Source organism: Watersipora subatra, chromosome 1 (genome assembly GCF_963576615.1).
Source record: "Watersipora subatra chromosome 1, tzWatSuba1.1, whole genome shotgun sequence".
Classification (NCBI taxonomy): domain Eukaryota; kingdom Metazoa; phylum Bryozoa; class Gymnolaemata; order Cheilostomatida; family Watersiporidae; genus Watersipora; species Watersipora subatra.
The window spans coordinates 73,505,045-73,529,652 of NC_088708.1; the positions used below are offsets into that span (position 1 = coordinate 73,505,045).

Below are 24,608 nucleotides of genomic sequence, written 5' to 3' on the forward strand. Positions count from 1 at the left end.
CTTAGAATAAAAATTCATTGGAGTTATCTTTGCTCATTAAACAGAGCAAATAACTCCTTAGTAATGAAGTGTATGCTGAACCTGTGTGACTCTGAGAGTGTGACTCTGGAGTCTATGGGTTTCAAATGTGTTCCACAATGGACAATTTTGTTTTGATATGAATAACTTATTTGTGGAATAATTATGTAATCAAATCATTATGTAATCAACAGGTGGATTAACCATTTGTCATGTCCAGTGACATTATAGGACCGTGTCTATAAGTACAAGATGTTTGCTTGAAGTAAACAATTCATGTTTATATAATTGCTAACATATAACATGGTTCCTTACCATCCCAAACTGAGTGCTAAAGAATTCACATACGGTATATTATCTGGCCATGTTCTGTTCCGATGAAGGCAACGATCTTTTCGAGCATTCACTATATTAGCTTACCGTATACCTTTGCACACAGTCTGATCTCACGTATAAGCACGATCCCAGAGAAACACCGTCTCAAATGGCGAGCTTTTAAAACTTGCATATAAGCCGACCCTAATAATTGCAACATGCCGCACGCACCCACCACAGCAAAAGGTTGCCGAAAAGAGTTAGGGAAAATAATAACCATTATTGTTAGGTTTAATTTTTATTAAGAATAGTATTTTTCAACTGCACTAACAGTACTATTAATGTGAAATAATTGCATGTAAAGTTGTACATGACGATTGTAAACACACAAACGATCACGTGTATGAGCAACCAATCACAGACTGTTATTGCTGTCTTAAGCATGCTATTATCAACCAAGCGCTGCTTCGCGTGTGCATGCTCTTATCGTGAGAATACAAGCCGGACAGAAAAAAGGCGAAATGCACCGGTTCTGTTGTATTTTTGTCAGGAAATCTTTACTTTCGGCTTTTCTTCAAGTGCCTCTCAGGACGGCATAAAACAAACTGTAAGTAACAGACTATCAGTTTATGTATTGGACTAGTAGCTACATACTTGCATGTTCAATGCAAGTTTAGCATGGTTCGGGTTGTGGTTGTTGCAATTAAATTAGCATGTCATTTTATTTCAGCGCGATAAGAGTTTTGAATGTACAAACTGGCCCCTTAGTTTGATTTCTCTCTATGAGTTTCAAACCAGACTTATATGCGAGGATATACAGTATGTGACCATTTGCATAGGCAGTAAAGGAGTAGTCATCTCAACAAATACATAGATCACACATGAATTCTTAAAAACACAGCATTGACAGTTTTAGCTTAAGCCAGTGACAGAGAAATTAGTTATTTGCTGAAAATTCTAAAATTTTCATTTCGTATCCTCTCTTATTAGAAAACAGACAACGACATGTTGGCCTTCATTGACATTGAAAGCATTAAAGGTTGACTTGCAACAAAACTCAATATTACAGTTATTTGATATCAAAAGGTACACCATGTCTTACTCTGCTGTGTTGCAGGTGCAAAATATGTGGAAATGTGATTGCAAGTTCTTAAAAGCTAAAAAACGAACAGTTAATCGCAGCCATCACGAAAAAGCCGTAGTTTGGAATCGCTATTATTTAGAGGACGTACTCAAACATTGTGGTTATTGTTTTGACATGTGATGTTGTCACGTGAAACTAAAGGCCAATAAAAGGCTCAATATAAAACGTCTCGTAGCACTAGTTTATGACAAACACTTTGGGTTCTACCGGAAATCCCGTATCGAATATAGATGTTAATTTTTGAACTTAATGTTCGTTTTTGAGCTTTTAAAAGCTTGTAATCACATTTCCACATATTTTGCACCTACAAAACAGCAGAGTAAGACATGGTGAACCTTTTGATACCAAATAACTAATGTGAATTTTATTGCAAGTCAACCTTTAAGGATAATTTAGTTATTGCTAACAAAGGGTATATAATCGGTCTGTATAACAAGTGTCAGATATGCAAGATCAGCCATGGTTGATTTACTTACTAATATCTAGCCTAAAGACTAGAACAGGGGTCAGCCACCCACGGCTCCGGAGCCGCATGCGGCTCTTTCATCCCCTCACTGCGGCTCCCTCTGACTTTGGATTTTTTTTCCTTTTTTCCATTTTTTACCATATGCTGAGTAATTAATAAAAATATAGAAGTTTTGTCACCAGATTTTGTAATACAATTTAAAATATTGCAATTATGATGATAAATCAAACGCTGTCGCTTGTCATGTGTCATTATTAATGTGCTAATAAAACCGCTAAAATTACTCCAGCCGGCACCGACACTTCTTGATTTTTTTACTTTCCCAGGTGCGCAACTATGGCGAATACTAAGGATTGAAAAGTGACAGAGGAAAATAGAACATTTAATCCTACGTGGGCTGATTCATTCATGCTGAATCAATCCTGCATGGGCTGATTCGTTTGCTTTCACCACTGATGAGACTGGTTCATGTAATATGTAATGAAAAATTTGCAAACAAAAAGTCAAATGTCGCAAGACACTTTCAGAATAAACACGCAGCCTTTGCTAAAAATATCCAGAGGAAGATGAGAGAAAAAGGCCATTTCGGAACTGATGCATAAGGCTAAGGCGTAAGGCTAATTTGAGCAAACATCGCTGCACGAATGACATTTGCGGAAGTTAGAATTTAAGTTCGGCGTTTTGTTAAAAGCAGGACGGAATTAAACATGAAGTTGCAACTTTTCTTGAAAGTAATCTTATATACAACGTAATATTTTCACGTTACGATCAAGTTATTATTAGCTATTTTATTGTTCTGTACAAAAGTGTATAAGTTTTTTCTCATCAGTTAAATCATTATACATGCCACACCTTTTCGTTTTATGAAAAGTTTTACAAAAACGTTACATGCAGTATGTAATTTTTAATTTAAAATATCAAAGGGGGTTGTGGCTCCCACTGCGTTCTTTCCTGCGGAAAAATGGCTCCTTGAGTGGAAAAGGTTGCAGACTCCTGGACTAGAAGGAGCTATGGGACGACCGACAAGCTATAAGACTTACTAACTGTAAGAATAACCAGTTTACACAATAAATGTAGCTCCGGCAGCCATAGCTGTTTTATTAACACAGGAGAGATCTCAGTTGGAGAGCATGAATCAGCTTAGCTATCAATGATTGATGGAAAAATAAATTGACAAACCTCCAAACCTTTGAAGTTGTCCTCGAGAAACTCAGCCACAGCGTTAGGATCAGGAATGAAAGAATTCATTCTCTCAGAAATCTCTTGCTCGGATATTCTCAATATTACTACAGAAAAAATCCATCAGTTGAGAAAGTTACGCAAAGCACTGACCCAGCTTTGAAATATGACAGAAAACAAAACTAGTTGAGCTAATACTATCAGGATCATATGAGCCACTATCTGGATCAAGTGTGCTATTATCTGGACCATATGTGCTATTATCTGGATCATGTGTGCCAATATCTGGATCATATGAGCCATTATCTCGATCAAGTGTGCCATTATCTGGACCATATGCGCCATTATCTAGATCAAGTGTGCCATTATCTGAATCATATGTACTATTATCTGGATCACGTGTGCCAATATCTGGATCATATGTGCTTATTATCTGGATCCCGTGTGCCAATATCGGAATCATGTGTGCCATTATCTACATCATTATGCCATTATCTGAATCATTTGTGCCCTTATCTGGATCATATATGCCATTATCTAAATCCTATATGTCATTATTCGAGAAGATTTAGAGTAGATAATAGCGAATAGGAAAAATAATTCCATAAAAGCACATACAGCTAAAGATACAGCTACAGATATATGACAACTCCAAATTATACATGGAATGAAACAAAAACACTGGAGTTTGATACTCATTATCATTATTAAATAACACTGAGTGAGACGAGACATGTACATCGTATCCACGGGAAACCATCAAATTACGGGGCCAAAATATGAAAGGCAGTTTGGTTTTTCGCGGCTAGATACATTTTGTGTAAATCGAAGCAAAACTTATACCAAAAAGATTTTTTATAACTCCAACATATCCTATGTAGAGTCTTTCGTAAATAGAGGTTCCACTGTACATAGTTATGAAAGATTTGCTTAAAATAAAGGCACTGGCAAGTATTTTGTGAACTAATTTGGTAGGCACAAACAAGCTCATCAAGGACAGGCAAATTATTTACAACCAATGTCTGATATGGATTTAACCTGAGACAGACAGAGAGATTGCAAAACCTGTTGAAACCTAAAGCCATATGACTATGCAAGCTATATACTAGCATCACATAGGTGAGGCGTACAGGGCAGAAATAAAGAAAAGTAAAAAACAATGGTTTGTAAAGCAAATACCTCTATAAAGCCAGCTAGAAAATGCCCGAAGATTTTTCGTCCCTGTGGTGATAAGCCTGTAAAACGAAAGGCATTTTTTATATTTTCAGTTCACCCAGTTACATGCATTCAAATACTCCAAAGTGAACACCACCAAGAATAAACACAGGCATATGACTCAACCTTTAATAAATACAGGCATATGACTCAACCTTTAATAAATACAGGCATATGACTCAACCTTTAATAAATACAGGCATATGACTCCATAATGAATAAATACAGGCATATGACTCAACCTTTAATAAATACAGGCATATGACTCAACCTTTAATAAATACAGGCATATGACTCCATAATGAATAAATACAGGCATATGACTCAACCTTTAATAAATACAGGCATATGACTCAACCTTTAATAAATACAGGCATATGACTCAACCTTTAATAAACACAGGCATATGACTCCATAATGAATAAATACAGGCATATGACTCAACCTTTAATAAATACAGGCATATGACTCAACCTTTAATAAATACAGGCATATGACTCAACCTTTAATAAACACAGGCATATGACTCCATAATGAATAAATACAGGCTTTATCATATATCCAACTACACAGAACAGTCCATCAAACCCTTTCCAACAGATACTTAGTTACCCTTCAGGTAACTGCCTACCACTACAGATAGCAACTACCTACCACTACAGATAGCAACTACCTACCACTGCTACAGATAACAACTACCTACCTACCACTACAGATAACACCTGCCTACCACTACAGATAACAACTATCCACCACTACAGATAACAACTGTCTACCACTACTACAGATAACAACTATCTACTTCTACAGATAACACCCGCCTACCACTGCAGATAACAACTGCCTATAGTTACCGATACCAATTGCACACTATGAGCAAGTGACAACAAAAAGCTCCAACACAGATGCCCAACACACAGAAATAGTCTAGAAACTTACTGCTGCATCTCATTAATCTTTAGGCAGAGGCTGCCGCAGGCCTGTAGAGCACTGTTTACATGGGCCGTGTCGAGACCAACAAGGGCAAAAGTGTCACTCCACTGTGACAGGCCATACAGGTCATTCAGGTGATAGAATATAGACTCTACAGCTCTACAAGATAAAGCTGAGGTTAAAGAAAACTGGAAAAGTTGTAGAATGGCCAAAAGATGGGAGACAAGAGAAGACAAACCCTTGCATGTTGATGGTGAGCAACTCTTCCATAGTCCTATAATACGTCTGTAGAGATGTACCCAGCTTCTTCATACCACGCTCCGTCAAGTCCTTGACAAGAAACACTTTGAGCAGGTCACTCGGAGTTCCAAACAGCAGTAACTCAAGAAAGTCATTCAACACCGTCCCTTCCTTTAGCTCCTGCTTCACAACATCACCACGACTAAAGTCTTCAAGATCAAAATAGTGATAGTCGTGAATTTGGCCTGACGCATCGGGTGTTATTCAGCATACCCTGTTATCACCCTTAACTATTCATGCACGCTGTTTGGGCTGCTGCGCTATCCAATATATGGTACACATGATGATAGTCAGCGAGTGTAGGATATTGGACAATTCACTGCATGGTGCACATGTTACAGAGTGCTGCCGTCATAGGCCACCTATTCTCTTCTAACTCATCTGACTCGATCAATAGAGTATGGGAGAGCTGAGAAGCTGATATATACAGCTCAAGTAATGCCAATCTTTCACATATGTTTAACAGATTGCCAATATGGCAGGGAAAATGGGCACATTTTTAGCCACATGTAGAAACTGCACGCGTGAGCCGTTTACATAGAAATGTGGCACACTTACTATGTGTATAATACAGTCAATCAAGCCCTATGACTGTTATAATGTGTGTATAATACAACTATTAAAGGCTACTGTTAAGGTGTCACTAACCTGTTTTTGTTGAGCAAACTGATTTAGCTTTGAATCAAGCTCCATCAAACTGTCTTCCCAAGCCTCCACCATCTTATTAACACTCAGGTCACATTGCTAAAATGTAGTCAATGAAGCCTATGAGCAAAATTGGAGTTTTATATCAGCAAACAGTTAAGCTTTAAAATGGCGACAATGATCTAGGGCTGCACGATAATACGATATAATTTGATATGACGATATATTTCAGTGCATGATTTTATATTTGGTCAGTTTTCAAGTCGATATGAATATCGAAGCCGATATTTTATCGAAATATTGGCTGATATTACTTTGCAAAAATGGAGTTGTCTATTCTCGTTATTGTAACGAGGTGACAACTCCTGTTTTTTAACCGATATTAACCAATATCCTTTCTTATCGTTCATGTTAAAGCCTAACACTATACCGTATATCAAAAGAAGACAACTCCAATTTTCGATATTTTTTGATATTCGATATATTTTGAGACCAAATAATCGAATGTACATGCAAAGATATCGTGCAGCACTACGACAATCCTCACCTCGAGAAGACTGAGAAGTTTAACAAATTTGTCAGCCAGCACTTGTATCTCTTCATTCCTGGCAGCGAGCACATCGGTGTTGACCTACAAGGATGGTTGCCATTAGCTAGCACGCAGCCAAGAATAGAATGCAAATGAACTGAAAGGGTGACACTGCTAGCATATGCTAGAGCTTAGAACAGTCCCTCATCATTATCAACACAGTTATTGATGTTAATATCTTGAATATGTTACCAAGCAATGCCTAGGAATGTTATCAGATGATAATGCTATTGCAGCTTGTATCACATCTGTTAAATGTGCACGGGTAGCAATTGCATTACTATTTGATAACATTTCTAAAATGTATCAAATCAGCACAGCTGTAACACACGTGGTAGATGTGCAAAAATAACAACACATGGATACATGTATGTAATGCATGTATGTGATGTACATGCGTGTTGCATGTCCTTGTATGTGTAATGCTATGGTGCATCACACAAGGTATAAGATAAAAATGTTTTAAGGCTTAAAATATGGTTCAATTTAATTCTTACAAGAAATTAATAATTCAATTCCCAATTCTTCTGGAGTATAGATCGCGTAAGACTCAATTCAATTCACTCAAATAAACAAAACCAAATTTTCATCAATTCTTATAAAAAACATGACTCAGTGCGATCTACCAAAATAACAATAAACCACAATCACTGACTTGACAAAACACACACTAGCTCAGCCCCTTGAATTTTTGTATTGCAAATATTAACTCCTTCACAAGAGGATTGCGTGCTCGTTCGCACGAAATTAAGTTACGTCAATAGTTTTTAATACCATACACTCAGTAATTCTGCTGTAAATCTAGAGTTTCTGCCAGAGAGCTTTAATTTAAAGGTTTTGGAAATTAACAGAAACTTTTGCTCAAGAATCAATGAATTTGACTAATATAAGCCATATTTAACACTTTTGTAGGTTAGAGAAACCGGCTGTAAAAGAAAAACGCTATCGTTTTTACAGCTTCACCAAATGCAGACCAAAATTCTCTAATATAAAAATATAGTTAGTCAGAAATATTTTAGGCCCAGTGTTGAAGAATTTCACTAGCAGGAATATGTTTAGGCAACTATTTACAATTTTGAAATTTGTTGAAGAATTTTAGCTATTTACAATTTTTTCCCTAAACTGGAAATTAGAAAAGCAGTAAACCGCGATTTTATGATTTCTGAGTAAAATAAAATTTAACTGGTTCGTTTTTTTGGCAAAATGATAACTTAATATCCTAAATTTACTGTGGAAAAGTCTTTGGTGGGTCTGTTAACTCTGTGATCCGTGATCAATGTTTTGTATGGGTACTAAGGCGAGCCGTTACAAAGGCTTCCGTAGCAAAGGAGTTGAGGCAAGTATTCATAAAACAATAAATATAACCATGACATTTCAAGTATAAAAATAAACATGGGCTATGAATGACTAGCACATATATGTATACATATGTACATATATGCCTGACAAAATTACACTTATTTGTACCGCAATAAAAACGGCATAAGGAAGCTTATTGTCAGTGTGAAAGCAAATCATAGAATTATAGCCTACTATATTAGTGCGTAGTACATATTATAGATTAATATACTATACGCAGTGATATCGGTATTGTGGAAACATTTGCGGAGGGCAGCATTGGACTGCACTGACATATTCCCTTTGACACGCATCAAATAACAGATTGGTTTACTTAGGAATTTCCGTAAACGCACTAATAATCATAGAGGTAACAATAATAAAGAGAAGCATTGAAAATAGAGAATCGATTCAATTCGTCTATGGTGACAGTAAAGAGCCGATTAAATTCCATTTTTACTGGTATGATTCGCCGAGTCAATTCAATTCTACAGTCAACAAAGGATACGAGAGAATCAATTAAATTCAATTTATCTGTAAGTTGAGCCTTAAGGCTTACTCGAGCAAGCGTGTTAACTCGAATGCCCACCTCTGGTATTAAATTGAACAAATAAAATTCCTATTTCTTATAAGCAGTAGAGATCACGCATGAGGGGACAACTCACGACTGTCAAATAGACATTTGTGTCATCCTCTCCTATGGAAACAAGGCTGGAGCTTGAGCGGGAGAGACACGAGGAAAGAGCTCGGCAATGCTGAAACACATGGAATCAATTTTAGACTTGCCCAACTCATATCGTCACATGAACAGTGATGAAGGACTGAAGGCACTGTTGAGGTCGAAGGTTTACTTGCAATATAAAACGCCATGTAGCACTAGTTTATGACAAACACTTCGTCTTCTACCGGAAAACCTGTATCAAATATAGATGCTCGCTACTTTACAGTTTCGTTTCTGCCAGGTCTAACCATCTAGTCGTAATCTAATCATGTGACCCATACTTCCTGCCAAATGGCGCGGACAATTTCTGCAGGCTTCTCGTGTTAATCGAAGGATGGTATGCACTCCTTCAAGCTGAGGTTAAAAAGTTAAACGAAGTTAAGCTACGAGTTACGGTAGGTCATAGGATATCAGTGCTCAAAGTGACAGCATTACAACGGTAATAAAATAGACGCGTAAGGACAATAGACATGGTTTTATTGAATGCGTGAAGTATATTTGTGAAAATATTTCGACGTATGAGATTGCATGAAAGTGTAAACAGAAGCCATGGTGTTCATATACGTCCTGTTTGAGTCATTTGGAAAGGGTTTCCAAACTACGGCGTTTATGCGATGGCTGCGATTATTTGTTTGTTTTTTAGCTTTTAAGAGCTTGTAATCACATTTCCACGTATTTTGCACCTGCAACACAGCAGAGTAAGACATGGTGAATCTTTTGATACCAAATAACTGTAATGTGAATTTTGTTGCAAGTCAACCTTCAAGTGTTTAGAGCCAAAGAATTATAATGTAAGGACTAGTTATATTACTGTAGCTCACAGCTCTTAAAGATGATTATAATCTAAGGACTAGTTATATTACTGTAGCTCACAACTCTTAAAGATGATTATAATCTAAGGACTAGTTATATTACTGTAGCTCACAGCTCTTAAAGATGATTATAATGTAAGGACTAGTTATATTACTGTAGCTCACAGCTCTTAAAGATGATTATAATGTAAGGACTAGTTATATTACTGTAGCTCACAGCTCTTAAAGATGATTATAATGTAAGGACTAGTTATATTACTGTAGCTCACAGCTCTTAAAAATGATTATAATGTAAGGACTAATTATATTACTGTAGCTCACAACTCTTAAAGATGATTATAATGTAAGGACTAGTTATATTACTGTAGCTCACAGCTCTTAAACATGATTATAATGTAAGGACTAATTATATTACTGTAGCTCACAACTCTTAAAGATGATTATAATGTAAGGACTAGTTATATTACTGTAGCTCACAGCTCTTAAAGATGATTATAATGTAAGGACTAGTTATATTACTGTAGCTCACAGCTCTTAAAGATGATTATAATGTAAGGACTAGTTATATTACTGTAGCTCACAACTCTTAAAGATGATTATAATGTAAGGACTAGTTATATTACTGTAGCTCACAACCCTTAAAGATGATTATAATGTAAGGACTAGTTATATTACTGTAGCTCACAACTCTTAAAGATGATTATAATGTAAGGACTAGTTATATTACTGTAGCTCACAACTCTTAAAGATGATTATAATGTAAGGACTAGTTATATTACTGTAGCTCACAGCTCTTAAAGATGATTATAATGTAAGGACTAGTTATATTACTGTAGCTCACAGCTCTTAAAGATGATTATAATGTAAGGACTAGTTATATTACTGTAGCTCACAACTCTTAAAGATGATTATAATGTAAGGACTAGTTATATTACTGTAGCTCACAGCTCTTAAAGATGATTATAATGTAAGGACTAGTTATATTACTGTAGCTCACAGCTCTTAAACATGATTATAATGTAAGGACTAATTATATTACTGTAGCTCACAACTCTTAAAGATGACTATACATGATTGAGTTGAAGAAAAGCCTCAACTAATCATTTCTATCCATAAAAATCAAGAATACAAAGCGACGAAGCGAAAACCGAAATACATTGTTTTTGCAAGGATCATAAAAAAACTAACATTTACATGCATGTTTGACTATAAAAATGCATAACATCTTAATGTTTTTCAACTTGCGGTTAACCTTGGCAGCAACATAATTCTTTAACAACAGCAACAAAGATATTGTGTTTTAGAAGCAGACTAAAAACCTGTGATTCTTCTACTCTATTCATGGAATGTTGCGCTACTGCTTTCTGTAGAAGTGCCAGATCACTAATTAAAAACATGTAAAGTGAAAATTTCCAAAATTCTCCCTGCATTTATGCATCAAACTCAACGATGTTACTTCTCAAGCAATCCGTTGTAGGTTTCCTATCACATACAGAAATAACAAATCAACACAAACAATAATAATTGAGTAGAACATACCTGAGCACTGTAGTTGTGCAGGTTAATATGTGCAATAGACAGTAAGCCATAGACATAGATGTTAACAATGCCATCCTCATCTGATACGACCAAATAATTCAAACTGTAGACAGAGAGAGAGAGCAACTCCACAAGCACAGCATATCAAGGGCAAGACAACTAATATGTAATCCATAAGTGTATCCCAATGTCACTCGCGTCTAGAAACAATGTGCATTGTAGTCTGGTTCAGTTCTAATTACCACAAGTACAAAAATTTACGGTTACTAATAATATAAATGCGATGGGTTGTTTTTGCTCTGAATGGTTTCTCTGAAACTAAAAAATATGTATGGAAGATGTATTTTAGCAATCTTATGTTGTTGAAATACCAGGGATAAGACTAGATTAGTAAACTTACTGACAACAACAAAAATCAAACTGATACACATAGACTTACATGTCTCTGTTGATATGGGTTACACTTGGTCGTGATTCATTTCTACAAATCAATGGAAATAGCTATAGACACTATTCACATTTGTTAAACATGAAGATATATAAATTTATATGTAAATTGATGCTTTTCGACAAGAACTTTGTGAATAACAATAGTGTTAAAAAGATACAATAATACTCGACATATCAAAATCAGTTTTTAATGAATTCCAATTAGAAAACTAAAAGCATCTCTGCATCAATAAATTTAATTACCTATATGCTATAAGGCTACAGAAGTTATACACTATAAACTACATGATATAAAGTATACTTCGAGAAAATTATGTCTCCAACATCGAACTAAACAACTGACTGATAACTCCACCATTGTCTAGTGCGTGCACCAACACAAATGTGCTCATTCACGTACTCTCTGCTTGTTGTTGGAACTTCAGGCAACATTTTGTCGCAGAGGTCTTTAAAGAGAGGTACGCCAAGCCTCTTTTCTGGCTGGTCCACAGCATGCCAATAAAGTTTTGTGGGTATCGAGTTAATGTTGTGTGTGTACAATACACCAGCTTTTTCAACTGAAAGGATCATCACCTGCCCAGTGCTGTAGGCAACAGCCAAACCTGTTGAACATGATAGAACTGAAGATGTACCAAATGAGAAACAGTAGAAGGCAAACAGTAAGCAAATAAAGAAAATGAATTAATAGGGTCTGTCATAATATCTAGCCTTGTCAATATGAGGAGACGGGTCAACTTTTATCAAGTCAAATTATAACAGGCAAAAATATTACAAACAAATTACCATCGACACTGAGTTATTTTCGTTAACTTCAAACTTCATTTTCAATACAATTTGTGAGACTTTATCCAATGTGAATACATGTTCTTGATTACAAAATAATTCAACTAATGAAAATATCTTAAAAGAATTTGAAACAAATTTCTTAAGCTATTTTTGCAGCGTGTCTAAACATACATGCAGCATCACATAGAAGCATCACAGAGACATTACATCTCTTAGACATAATATCACATAGACATAACATCACCCCTATATAAAAGAAGTCCTTACACTTCCCCAAGGGACCCCACGCAAGGCACCTAACTATAGAGGTGTCTGAAGGTGACGGATGAGTCCATAGTTTGGCCAGTGAATGAAACCGATATAGAATGACATCGTTAGGCTCAGGTAAGGCTACTGCAGCAACCAGATCCATTTTAGGTGACCAGACCATCTCTCTCAACTCAGATGAGGCATGTTTTTCATCAGTTTGCTTCACTGCCCCACCAAGCTTCACATCAGCCTCTTCACTAGTATCCATAACAACTAGAAAAAATATCACTTGCAAAGACCACTAAAGTAATACATAGTAAACCAGCAAATAAACTTTGCATTAAAAGATCAAATTTAATTGCAATTCAAGCAACTAGGGAAACAGATGAGTTTAAAACGTATTAAATTGCGTCAATTTAGACTTATATATAGGCTATATCCAAGTTGCAGATCATTGGAGAAATTTATAATAGATTTAGAACATCCCTAAATTTCAAATACAATCTGTCGGCGACCGTAGTAAGATATGAGAAAAGTAATACGGACATAAGCTATAACGTTGATTTTTATTCTATATATATTTTATAGAATTGTAGAATTTTGACCATTAAACATATTTACTGCAGTTTGTTACAGTTGACCCTGCTATTATCGTGCTTAAACAGCCAGTTGATTTTAACATGAGGAAAGAGACATCAATTAAAATGCCAGAAAACCATTAAAAGATATCAGACCTCTACCAGATACGACCAAGACAAACTGAGTTTGTCATCATTTCCAATCATTACACTCCCATGATGTACTTAAGACAAGTCAACTTAATTGCAAACCATCTATAACATAACGAATGGAGCCTAAGCGCCTAAACTCGTTCTCACAGGCTAATAGAGACATCTGTAAAAGAAAACAGCTCCAACGACTTAGCATCCATCTCTATCTATCTTTCTCTTGCTCAAGGACTTGCTGAGGCTCCCTCTGCTTGCTGAGGCGCATTCCTCTGCCTGTAGAGCCTCTTTTTCCTACCTATGGTGCCTCCTTCTCTGCCTGTAGAGCATCTTTTTCCTACCTATGGTGCCTCCTTCTCTATTATTAGCTGATCCTCTTCTACTTCACTATCTCAACTGCTGAGCCTCTACATATCTAAAGACTCTCATTACTATTATTTGTCTGTCAAAACTCGCAGTCATACAGGACCGAGCAAGCAAACCTGGACGATTGTTTGAGTACGGGTGTAACTTTAATTGGCTGTTTTTACCTTTTGTCATTAATATCATTGTTTAGAATTTTGTTAGTTGTGTATTTTAATTGTTTGACTTAAAGAATAAAGAAGTAACTTTTACTGGTAAATATCAGTATTGCTTACAATTGCTTAACACCTTCACTAGTACCTAAACCAGTAATAATCAAATTAGTTCCCACAAGCTAAGCAAAAGTGCAAAAACTGAACCCAGTCAAAATAGAATAGAATGACAAAGCAAATTCAACACTGATGTTGTGTGTGGATTCGGATTAGTTATGCATCACATAATTTCTCCATATTCTCTCATGACACACGCACTGCAGATATTAAGTAGATAAAAATTAAAAGTAATAATCATTCAATTGCAAAATGTAATCTGGCTGAACTGCACACTTACTAGACAGAAACCTTTCAGGAATGTGAGTTACCCCTGCATTAATATTACGGTATATGCGTTACAGTTTTTTGATATGCATTCGACAAAAAAATTACGATGTGCTGGAAACCATACAAAATACAAAAACCGCTCATTGAACAAAGACCTTTAAAAGAATTTTTGCTAGTATGTACTGGCTTGCTATTCGGATGAGTCTGCAACTCTAGGACTGTTGCGGCACATCAAGTGGCCAAGAAGAGACAATCGATATTTATTAAATGAGAATAAAATTCTACTCAAAGGCTCTTTCGTTAAAATAGTCGTTGGTAATATGCTCGTTCGATTAAAGCAGAACAATAGACAACTAACAGATTTATGGCAAAGATTAAAAATCTTTCGGCATAGTGCTATTATACCGCTAACATGAAAAAAGCTTTCATGGCAAACAAGTTAACGTTCAACTAATAAGCGAAATCGTACCAAAAAAACCCTGAATTTTATCAAATCAGCGTACCGTAAGCCGCTTGACGGTGTTGCGTCTAAAGCATCACTAAGCCATGCAAATTTTTACTTCTAGGCTCTAGCCTTCGCCTTCAAACTATCCGCGAGTAATATTTTACGGACAGGCGCAGCATGGTAACGCCTGCGCTATAAATGTTTCCACTACGACAAGAGCCCATCATAATACTTCATGATTAAAAACCAAATCTAAGGCTACAATAACGAGAGGTTTCTTTTTATCAGTTCTAAAATCAGGAAACGACAACTCTTGTTTGTAGCTAAACGAACATTTGTTCGCATTTGTGATAACCAGGGTCGTGATGCAATAGGAGAACAGCATTAGTATTGCACCGCGACATTGTGGTGCAGTACGCAGTAATTTTGAGTACATAGCAACTTTCTAATTCGCTGCAAACGTGTACTGCAACTGCACTCATTACACGCATTGCTTACCTTGAAATACTGCATATTTACTTCCAAAACACATTAGGTATCTAAAACCCAGCGATTCATGCATACTGCGATCAATGATATACAGCCCCCACATGGGGGGCTGTATTTCATTGCTGTATATCATCAACTCAATGCTAGATTATACGAGTTTTCACGAGAATGCTTGGCATATATGTACAGTGTGATAAAGAAGTTCCTACTACATCTATCACTCCGAAATGCGCACAAGCAACACTCTTGCTACATGCAAATATACGTACTGCCTACTGTGACACGCTAATTACTGCTAGTGCGCTGCTAGTATAACTACGTACATAAATATCCTGATATTTTACATCTAGGCATCAGCAAGTACTTTTTAATGCGGAGTCAACATTTTTTTCAAAATGGTCACAACCCTGGTAATAACATATACATGCAGTTTATTTAAAATAATACAAACGTCTAAAAAGTTTACCGAACGACTTCAGTGCACTGCGGTTTTATTGCGCTACTTATTCGCTGTATTTTAGCTCCCCTGTACCTCCACAGCACTGAGATTTTACTGCACCACCTTTTGCATTTCTTATGCGATTCTCATGCATTTCTCACACATTTCTCACGCATTTCTCACGCATTTCTCACGCATTTCTTACGCATTTCTCACGCATTTCTCACGCATTTCTTACGCATTTCTCACGCATTTCTCACGCATTTCTCACGCATTTCTCACGCATTTATCACGCATTTCTCATGCATTACTCATGCATTACATTTTTTATGCATTACTCATGCACTACACTGCAAATGCACTACATCTCAACTGAGCTACATCTCTAACACATCACATCTTTATTGTTAGCCCAAAGTCTTCATTACAATGCATCTTTCGGGCTCCACCCCCTCTCCCTTCCTTGCAGTTTGATACTCCAAGTTATCAACAGTTGTTTGATAGTTGTTGCCACTTTTCTGTGCCTTTGTACAAAGAGCCCATGTATAGCACTCTACACTCTAGTGTACTCAAGTGACAAGTTGGGTTAAACAAACTTTGTTATACTCAACAATGCATTCCAGTATAATCAGTGTAAATTGAAATTATTGATTGACTCTTGATATAGTATCCCAAACAAATCCCACAATGTTTACAAAGACTGGGTCATGACACGAACAGAAATGTATATTCTGAGAGAATGAATGTGATTTATAATTGACAAATGCTTTATAAATAGCAACCACCACAGCAAATAAAATTATTTTTCATGCTTTCCTCTTGCATTTGTTCTACGTGAGACACGCTAGTCTTGGCTAAGACAGCATTAATTGAACAGCCTCAGCAAGTTGAATATACATAAATATTTACTAGAGATAAACGGTTTTCTTTAGCTAAACAAACAGTCATTCAAAATGTTATAAGATTTTATTAAATACAGGCTGACAACTTCAAGAGTTGTCTCCCGTGCTAAGTAAGCAGTAAAAGATTTATTCTTGAATTAAGATTGCTGTAATTCTAAAAAGGTATTATATCAAATAGTAAACATAATTCTATTCAAAATCTGTATTTATGTCTTTTAGCTATCACTTGACTTATAAAGCACTCTTAAGTAGGCTAGGGCACGTTGGTCTTTTATCATGCACTAACCACTGGCTACATCATCCAAGGTTCTGCAGTCAGATCACTAGAACTATGTAAGTAAACCCTTTCACTGTGAGAGCAGCTTTGCTGATCTGCGAAGGTATCAGCAGACAACTCTCATATTTCAGACATCCGCCAATTGGCTTGTAGAACTCGGAGAGTAAAGCATTCCTAAGAGAGTTGTAACAAGGCCTACCAGAGATTTGCAATTAAATACAGATGAATAAGTCGGCATGAATACTCTTGCGAGTGCCTCTGAATACAAGCGCTGATAATGCAAAGAGATTCATGGATGTTTGTATCTTAAAAGTATTACCGTTTCATCATTGCCTTCTTTACATCACAGCAGCAATGCTAATAGGTGCAGGTGTGTAGATCACTCATATTGATAAGGAGTGGGGCAGCAATTAGAGCTCGTGACTTTTGCATTTGACTTTTCTGATTGGCTCGTGAGAACAGTAAAGGTTTAATCATTAACTACAAAGAAAACCATAAAATAAAAAACTAACTACATGAAAGGCTCACAAAGCATTACGTTAGTAACTGATGTATAGATTTGTAGCTACCATTATTTCAAGGTTAACTCTTAGTAGTACAAACCCAAACGCTTTAGGGATTAACACGACTTCAAACATGCAAATCTACTACCTTAACATAATGGAATATAAACAAATGGCTAGGTAGAAGTAATCAATGCATATTCCTACAGTATATTAATACTAAATATTTACCAAAACACAACATGACATTCAAATTATTTTGATAAATGGATATAATAACTTTAATTATGTAAACATGGATCGGAGGTGAGCGACACCGACTCGAAATTAAATAAGAATATTGGCTGAAGTTTGTTTCCTCGGAGGCTTAGGTATTTATTGATAATCAATAGAAGTATGCAGTCTTTCCATTAGTCGGCAATAGATGTGTACAGAAGCTCCTTCAATCTTTATGCGTATCTCAAAAGTAAATAAAACTGTTAAGGATAAGTGCATATTCACTACTGAGCATTGGCAGCAACGCTGACCAGGTAAGTAATTCTCTTTTTTTGCTTTCGACTAAGACCCTACAAGACATTTCTTCCATAGCTTATTTTTCCACTCGGGTATATGTGACAATAAGTCAATGCACGTGCACTGGGGAATTTACCGCATTCTGAAGATCAGCTATTATGCAGATCAGACAACAGGTATTTACTAACATTGGATTCTTAATCTTTATGTCAGCGGTAATGAACTAGAGAACAACGCAAAATAGATTTTATGAGCTTATGAACTTATGAACTTATGATGATCTTAACAAATCATGCAAAAATGAAATAAGATTCAGCACATTTGCTAAAAAGGTTGTGAGCTTTTTAGCAAATTTTTATCATACAACAGGATGTGTTAGCATCTAAACCAACAGGGTGCATTTACCTTGACCCTTCTATCAAATCTTCCGATACTTTAAAAATGTAAAAGCACAAGTTATTTATCTAAAATAAATTATTTCAGTTATGAATCTGTTTATGTATTTGTTAAGGAAGCTCTGGTTATGCTCTAAGGTAAGCTGCCATTTTTTTAACAAAAAGCAGACACCGAAATAGAACAGAGGCAGCAGCCATAAAGCCTAGCATAACCGCCTACTGAATATTAAAATATTTACTCCCTATAATCCACTTGCTCAGCGGGTATTAGCGAGTTTCTCACACGAGACCGAGACAGCCGCTAACACAAATATAAAAGTCACACCCGTAGCAAGATTGGCTAAAAGTTAACGTGATACTATAACGATATTAAGAATATTAGGAGAGTCGCGGCTTATGCGCCACTCGCGGCTGGCTAGCGCTTTGTCAAACTCTGAGCAGCTCGTTGCCTTTGCTATGAAAAAACCGACTCACAAAAGAAAGTAAAGTAAGGGAATAATTTCTAAAAGCAGGTAAGTTGAAGATGCGGATAAGACAAGCATGTCTTAGCAAACTTACCAGATATAGTGGTGGTGGACAAGGAGAACAGAGGGCTACTATGATAGATATAGCGGTACCCGATAACTATAATGCCCAAGTGCAGTTTTAGTCACAAATTGCTGCTTACTCTAGCTGAGTGAAGGTGAATATACGCCTGCAAGGCACTGCATAGTTTTGAATATTCAAGGAGCCTTTTAAACTTTCCTGACATTTATGCAAGTGGCTGGAAGATTTGCTCAAGGATAGGCACAGCGGGTGTGCAGCTAGTTCATGCTCTCAATTAATCTGCCATTCTACTCTAACTAAATATTGTTCTCGAGCTCTAAAAATCTGAAAACCCAATACAGAGTTGATCATCCATGGAAAAAACAATAATCACAAGTGTCATTTTTGCCTGAATGCGGTGGCAATATATTGAAATTGAGAAGTTTATTACAGCAATACAAACTCACGAGCAGCATAAGCATAGCTATCGTAATAACATTAATTTATAGGTTATAAGTTTATAGGTTTATTAATTTATACTTTTGAGGTGGGTGGAGCAAGCCAGTTATAATTATTATTTTCAGGTAATTATTATTTTCTCTCGGTTGACAAAACATTTATTGCAGCTAGTATACACAATTTACTGATACAACATAATCAGCATCGGTAATGGTAGCACGGTATAAGCTTTACTCACCTTGAAACAGAGGGCACAACTCTAAGCATATACTGAAGTGGTCGTCATGAAGAGAAAGTGATGGAAAAATTAGTTTGTCAGGTGATAGGATTTTTGTTAGAACTGTGTACCATGCAAACAGCCAGTTTTCAATTCCTTTTTAATAGCAGTATGCATTTCCATTATTAGTGGTAGTGAGCCTTTAGTAAGCGTTGCATTCCTCAAAGTGTTTGATGGACAAGCTCGCAACTATTATCAGCGTGGCCAATATTTACCTCAGCTATCAAAGTCTAAAATATTAATTACAATTACAGTGCCTGCTATTGTCTCTACAAGAGTTTGATATTATTATACAGACATAAAATGAAGCGGTGAGTGGTTAATTGCTAGCTGCTGGCTACAACTGATTACGGTGATGCCTCTCTTCGTCTCTTCAATCACGGTTTATATTCTTGTAGAGGAAGATATGGCTTCGGTAGCTGCCTGGCTTTCACTCGCTCGTGCCTCAGCCATCGGCTGGGTGCCCATAGCGAAGAACAATATTCCGGCGCCACCTTTTACCGCCAACAGTCACCGATCTGACCAAAGACTCAAAATTAATGTCAGTGGAAGACATTTTGAAGTTTGGAGAAATACGTTAGAGAAATATCCTGATACACTTTTGGGATCAAACGAACGAGACTTCTTCTACGACGAAGATGTTGGAGAGTATTTTTTTGATCGAGACCCCGACATTTTTAAATTTATTTTAAACTATTACAGAACAGGAAAGCTACACTTGCCAAAAAATGAATGCGTATCAAATTTTGATGAGGAGTTGTCATTCTTTGGTATCATGCCTGACATAATTGGTGATTGCTGCTTTGAGGAGTACCGTGAGAAGAAAAGAGAGGTACAAGAACAGACTCTTGATAGCGGTGACATAGATGTCTCTCTTCCACGGACTAAAAAAAAGGAAACTTTACGAGAGAGAATGTTCGAGTCATTTGAGGATCCTCAGTCTAACACAGTCGCTTTAGTCTTTTACTATGTAACTGGATTTTTTATTGCCGGTTCAGTGCTAGCTAACATTGTGGAGACGGTCCCATGCGGTAAGTTACTTGGTACTAACCTGAACCCGGGTTGTGGCGACAAATATGCAGAAGCATTCTTTTGCATCGACACAGCATGTGTTATGATATTCACGATTGAATACTGCTTGCGTCTCTACGCGGCACCTAATCGCTGCAAGTTTATGAGAAGCATAATGAGTGTGATAGATGTTGTGGCCATTGCACCATATTACATCGGCCTCGTCATCCCAAACAACGACGATGTAAGTGGAGCCTTCGTCACCCTGCGAGTCTTCAGGGTCTTTAGAATATTCAAGTTTAGTCGACATTCGCAAGGATTAAGGATCTTAGGCTACACCTTGCAGAGCTGTGCCAGCGAGTTGGGGTTCTTGCTTTTCTCCATTAGCATGGCCATCATCATCTTCTCTACCATTATGTTTTATGCCGAGAAGAACGTTCCAGAGACTAAGTTTCAGAGCATTCCAGCAGCCTTCTGGTACACTATCGTCACCATGACCACCTTAGGGTATGTGAGTACTTCTTTTTAAATATCTTAAATAGTACTGCTTTACACTTATCTACGCCTTTGTTTATGCTTTATTACCAAGGCCTTGTAGAAAGATTCTGTAGAAAAACACGCTTGTTTTTGAGGAAGCTCAGCTTCTATTTAATACCTTACTATCCGGTTTCTTTTCGCTACCGATTGGCTTTTGATCAACGTAAAACTCTGGCCATTTTATGTAGACAGATTGGAGCTATCGGAAGGATTTTCCTAAAAAGACAAATTGATTGCTGAGCGCTGCCTTTATTCGTCCAGATTTGATGACTCAGTGACTTCTTGGCGGACTGATAAAATTCATAAAAGACTGTGCATAGCTTGTTGAAATCTACCCATAGATAAACAAGTTAGATAAAAAGGAGTGCTTAGGCAATTTCCTCAATTATTCTTAACATTCAACTTGCTGTGACTCTCTAACCATGAGTAAATTTTTTTATTTTTCACAAACAATTCACACCAGTAGAATTAAAAACGAGTTTTTGTGTAAAGCCGGTGACATTCGGCAATGAGTATTGATTATTTAATCAGAACCTAATATAAGAAACTGCCTGGGTGCTCAAGCAAGCTCTGTCCATAGGGTTGTTAGTCAGCAAACAGACCGATTTGAGACAAGTTCTCAGTCTTAATATCATAATCCCATCAAATTAAGAAGCTTCCGGAGCTCAAACGAAGCTCACGCAGTTCACATGTATTCAGCCTTTTGTATGGTTTAGTTCTCAACAGTCTAGCGTCAGTCTAATGGCCTTTCTACGCACAAGGTGTTAAGTCTGCGGCCTCTTCAAGCCTACTGTTTAGCGTGGCCAGTGTGACTGAAATGTTGCAAGTCAGCTGGCAGCTGCTGCAGCTTCCTATAGCCAGTCTCCTAGGCACACCTTACCAATAGAGATAATTCCTGTCAATTCATTTCAATGACACGCGGAGTTCTTCACAAAGATTAATGGGTTTTCTGTTATGGCTGAGATCAACCATGATAGAGGCAAGTATTGCTGCTAGTTTGAAGAGCTGCTGATGGAGTCATATGGTAATTTAATGACCAGATGAGCGAGTGAGAAACAATACTATGATGTCCTATACAACTTACATAAATTATCATAAATGGATTTACGAGTTGGAGAGGGGAGGAAATACCTAATTATCCAACAAATAACTCTATTAGTGGTGTTTAAGGGAACCTTGGGATTGTGTCTCCAGGGCATCAGGCTATAGATATACTTGCCAAGGCATTTATAATACTCATTCATTCAGTGTTATACACATGTGAATACTTGCAAGGACATTTTGTTTTGAAAATATGTTACATTCAATAGCAAAAGAGCCACCAAAGAATTTCGCATTATTAATACCAGAGCAACATATCGTTCACTCTTGTGGAAATTGTCTTCTCACTTCCTTGACCAAACACTGATAAAGTACTACTGTAAATTTTTTCATAGATTATGTAGTTATTTTATAGCTAACGTATCATAAAGAAAAATTTGAAATTCAAATAGAAAGGAAGGATAACTCCTATTAGAAAAAAAACGGTTCTCAAGGTTAAAATTCGGGCAGGTCTTTATAAGCCTAGAATAAGTACCCAGTAAGCTGCAGGGTACAAAATGTAGACGAGGGTGTTACTATCAGCTAAAAATCACTGAGATACTTTACTTTCTAAAATATATCTTAAAAATTGACAAGTATTTTACAAAACCATTCAGTATAGAGCCATCAGGAAATATGCTTTATGGTTAATAGCTATGGCGACATGGTGCCCAGTACAATACCAGGAATGCTGGTTGGAAGCTTGTGTTCTCTGAGTGGTGTGCTGGTCATAGCTCTTCCAGTGCCTGTCATAGTCTCCAACTTCAGTAGGATTTGCACACAGAGCCAACGAGCCGAAAAGCGGAAGGCTTTACAGGTACGCTATACAGGGATCTCTTTAGACTAGCTTGATGCAGGCGATGTTAATACATCGTATGATTATTTCAGCTATGGCGATATGACACCACTCACACCAATGGGTCAGGTATTCGGTGGCGTGTGTGCTTTGTGTGGGGTTTTAGTGATAGCACTGCCAGTGCCTGTCATAGTATCCAACTTTACCAGAATTGTTGGTCAGAATCAACGAGAAGAACAAAAGAAATGTATTCAGGTATCTTGTGAAACCCGCGTGTTTAATATATCTGTTCTTCTCCTAATACTTCATACTTCAGTTTCAGTCTTCATATTTGCACAAAACTTAAGAGTCATCTTATCTTTCCACTCCAATGAAGTCTAACAGCCTAATAATTAACAATTCTATTATGTTTGTATTCTGTGCCAAAGTTGGTCAACTATGCCACTAAGAAATAATTGCTTTTCCTATTCTTTGAAACGAGAAGGAACGATAACTTTACCAAGGCAAAAATGAATAAGTACCTGAAGCAATAACTTGATTAGGCCTTATAATTTGTTATAATTCACTATAATGCTAAACTGAAATTGAATTAGTGACCAAACAGTGCTGTTACTCACAAGCATACAAGTTGTACACGCATATCACAGACAAATCTTTCTTCACCCGCTAGTAAGAGCCGATCACCTTTACTTGGGACATATTTAACCTTGTATTACAGAGGGTGCGCATGACCAAGATTAAAATGGCTAAAATAGCCAGCAATCAGGCCTTCCTGAATGCTAAAAAGGCTATGATGGAAAATGAGCTGAGAAGGCAGGAGGGCACAGAAGTAGACAACTCCGAGAGTAGAGACGTGTTTGAAGTCCAGAAACATCACTTGCTGTCATGCCTAGAGAATGCTACGGTTCGTTAGTCAAGCAATCCGAGACTGTTGACCTTATTGACTAGACTGTTGACCAATTTATAAATAGTGTTTTTATGTAATTGTTTGAGCAGTGCCTACATATTGTATGTGCATACATATATATTGTTCAGTCAAGATATTATACATAAAAGCTGAGCTAGCTAGTAGTTCCTGAATTACAGCATCACGAATAATTACGGATAATTTGGCTGTATTTATGTAGGGATGCGAGTTTACAAACGCAGAGTCTAGTGCAATTCCCAACCAAAATACCAACAACACCACCTCAGAGACACCCCTTCTTTCTGGCCGCTCATCCGAGTGTTCCTTGCAAGGAGCTTGCTATTGTACTAAAAAGAGACAGGCCAAGGTAAAACCTGAGGGCACGTACTATGCAATGCACTCGCACTAGAAGACCTTTTAATGCAAGGGTTACCTAACTCTATATGCGTTTTAGAATGGCGAACTGAAGCAAAAGTTTTCCAATGATGAAATGAAGGCGGATGGGAGGAGCCGCGACTGCGAAGGTGTCTATATAAACAACAATAAATGTGTAGCTGCCTTCAGCCACAAGCATCACATAGAGTCTGACACCCAATCAGAAAAATCCCTCCAGCTGTCAGTACTTTGACTTTTAATTGCTAACAAAGAAGCAGACGGATAAGGAGCGAATAATGCCAAATGACCGAGTATACAGAAAAGCTACAATTCTTTGCAGCTTAACAATAAA

General features: G+C 36.9%; 2 protein-coding genes across 2 annotated transcripts in view; one reads left to right on the top strand and one right to left on the bottom strand.

Annotated features, from left to right (window-relative positions):
* Positions 1-12,967, bottom strand: part of LOC137391375 (anaphase-promoting complex subunit 4-like) — a 48,131-nt gene extending 35,164 nt beyond the window's left edge. The window contains exons 1-11 of the mRNA XM_068077834.1: positions 12,718-12,967; positions 12,065-12,266; positions 11,654-11,695; positions 11,215-11,317; positions 8,808-8,897; positions 6,763-6,846; positions 6,219-6,314; positions 5,509-5,690; positions 5,277-5,429; positions 4,302-4,357; positions 3,123-3,229 (exon numbers count right to left, since the gene is read on the bottom strand). Of these exons, the coding sequence (XP_067933935.1) occupies positions 3,123-3,229; positions 4,302-4,357; positions 5,277-5,429; positions 5,509-5,690; positions 6,219-6,314; positions 6,763-6,846; positions 8,808-8,897; positions 11,215-11,317; positions 11,654-11,695; positions 12,065-12,266; positions 12,718-12,967 (1,365 nt within the window). The remainder of the gene's footprint in view (positions 1-3,122; positions 3,230-4,301; positions 4,358-5,276; positions 5,430-5,508; positions 5,691-6,218; positions 6,315-6,762; positions 6,847-8,807; positions 8,898-11,214; positions 11,318-11,653; positions 11,696-12,064; positions 12,267-12,717) is intronic.
* Positions 12,968-19,956: 6,989 nt separating this feature from the next.
* On the top strand, positions 19,957-24,509 carry LOC137391385 (potassium voltage-gated channel protein Shal-like). Its single transcript, XM_068077844.1, has 5 exons — positions 19,957-21,068; positions 22,833-22,995; positions 23,693-23,878; positions 24,102-24,248; positions 24,336-24,509. Exons 1-5 carry the CDS (start codon positions 19,957-19,959, stop codon positions 24,507-24,509), a joined length of 1,782 nt encoding a protein of 593 aa, XP_067933945.1.
* Positions 24,510-24,608: the final 99 nt, after the last annotated feature.